Source organism: Penaeus monodon, chromosome 19 (assembly GCF_015228065.2).
Source record: "Penaeus monodon isolate SGIC_2016 chromosome 19, NSTDA_Pmon_1, whole genome shotgun sequence".
Lineage (NCBI taxonomy): Eukaryota > Metazoa > Arthropoda > Malacostraca > Decapoda > Penaeidae > Penaeus > Penaeus monodon.
In genome coordinates this window covers 44,608,758-44,610,198 of record NC_051404.1, presented here as the reverse complement: position 1 = coordinate 44,610,198, position 1,441 = coordinate 44,608,758, and the positions used below count along the sequence as shown (strand labels likewise).

General features: G+C 37.3%; 1 protein-coding gene across 1 annotated transcript in view; it reads right to left on the bottom strand.

Moving 5' to 3' along the window:
- LOC119585255 (recQ-mediated genome instability protein 1-like) overlaps nucleotides 1–1,441 on the bottom strand; it is a gene marked incomplete in the record, with an annotated part of 14,892 nt that overhangs the window by 6,189 nt on the left and 7,262 nt on the right. The window contains 1 exon segment of the mRNA XM_037933922.1: nucleotides 390–1,223. Within this exon segment, the coding sequence (XP_037789850.1) occupies nucleotides 390–1,223 (834 nt within the window).

The window sequence follows — 1,441 nt, the reverse complement described above, 5'->3', positions numbered from 1 at the left end:
CTTAGTTTATAAACATTAGATATGATAATTTAGTGTAAGTACAGAACAAAGGTTATTATCAAGAGCAACACTACAGACAGGCAATATTCACAGGTAGTTTACAATACCCTCACTTGCAGCATACTTTTTAAGGATAATAAAGTAACAGTTGATGCTGGTTTCAGTCTAATGAAAAGGGTAAGTTTAGGATTCACTAATCATGGTATCTTTCTGTATGAAGCATGTCAATTCCCCTCCTTTGTTAATTTTTATGCAACTACCCATGGGACAATGCATACCAATCATATAAATGAAAATATGAAAACCTAGGCATGTAGTGGTACAAATTACGATGTACAATCTATATCTAAGTTTTAGATTCCTGCAAACAGTTCATAAGTTTTACAAACCTTTGTCACTGCAGGACTTTCTGGCAAGAAGCACAAGTAGCTGAAAGGTGGCTCTTGTTTCACAGTGTCAGCTACACTCCTGTGTTCTTGCCTCTTGCTAACTGGAACTCCTGGAGTTTTGAATTCTTTAACCTTGCCTGATGAAGCATTTTTCAACTTTAATGCTGAAGACTGATTTGCAGAAACTTTGGAAACAGAGGAGTTCATGGAATCATCGTCTAGGGAAATATCATCCATAAAATCATCATCATCTATAGTGTAGACAGAAGGTGAGTTAGATCTTCCAGTAACCTTTTCTGATTCTTCAGGTCTAGTGAGAAAGTTCTTGAGACTCGACTGCTTTGCTGGAGGCTTGGTGATTTTTGCTCTAGCAGCCTGACTTAAACTTGGTCTTGCTTGTGAACTTGAGCTTTTGGATGATGTGCCAGTGAAAGGGTTTGAAGAAGCTGTCTGAAATGAGTTTCTTTGCTGAGAAGACCCACTTGAGGATGGTTTAGATGTAGACTGCTGCTTTGCCTGTCTCCCAGATGCCAGGACGACCTCTTCATCAAAATCATCATTGAAGAAAGAATCATCAACATCCATCTCAAAGTCTTCATCAACACCTGAGTTTCTATTTCCAGCCTGAGCATTCGCTGTTCTTGCATTAGCATTGTTTCTGTTATGCCCAGCATCTCTCTGATTATTACTGTTAGTCCTCATATGTCCATTCTGACTACCTGAAGATGATGCCTGGCTCTCTATCTGACTTAAGGCTGCCTCAAATTCAGCATCAAGGAAATCATCATCACCCAGGTCATCCAAGTCATTTGCTGGTACAGGTGTAACATTATTCTGTAAATATTAATTCATTTATCATATTTAAGCACTGATGTGATGTGGCAAGAAGATTCCAAAATATATTTTTCAATCATTAAAAATATAATACTTGCATCATTACCATGATGTTCAGAAATATTAAATTTACTCTAACATTCCCCATCTTACAGATAAAAGGGGAAAAAGGAAGAATAAACAGCAAATCATAAAGAACAGAAATGAGCATTTATGTG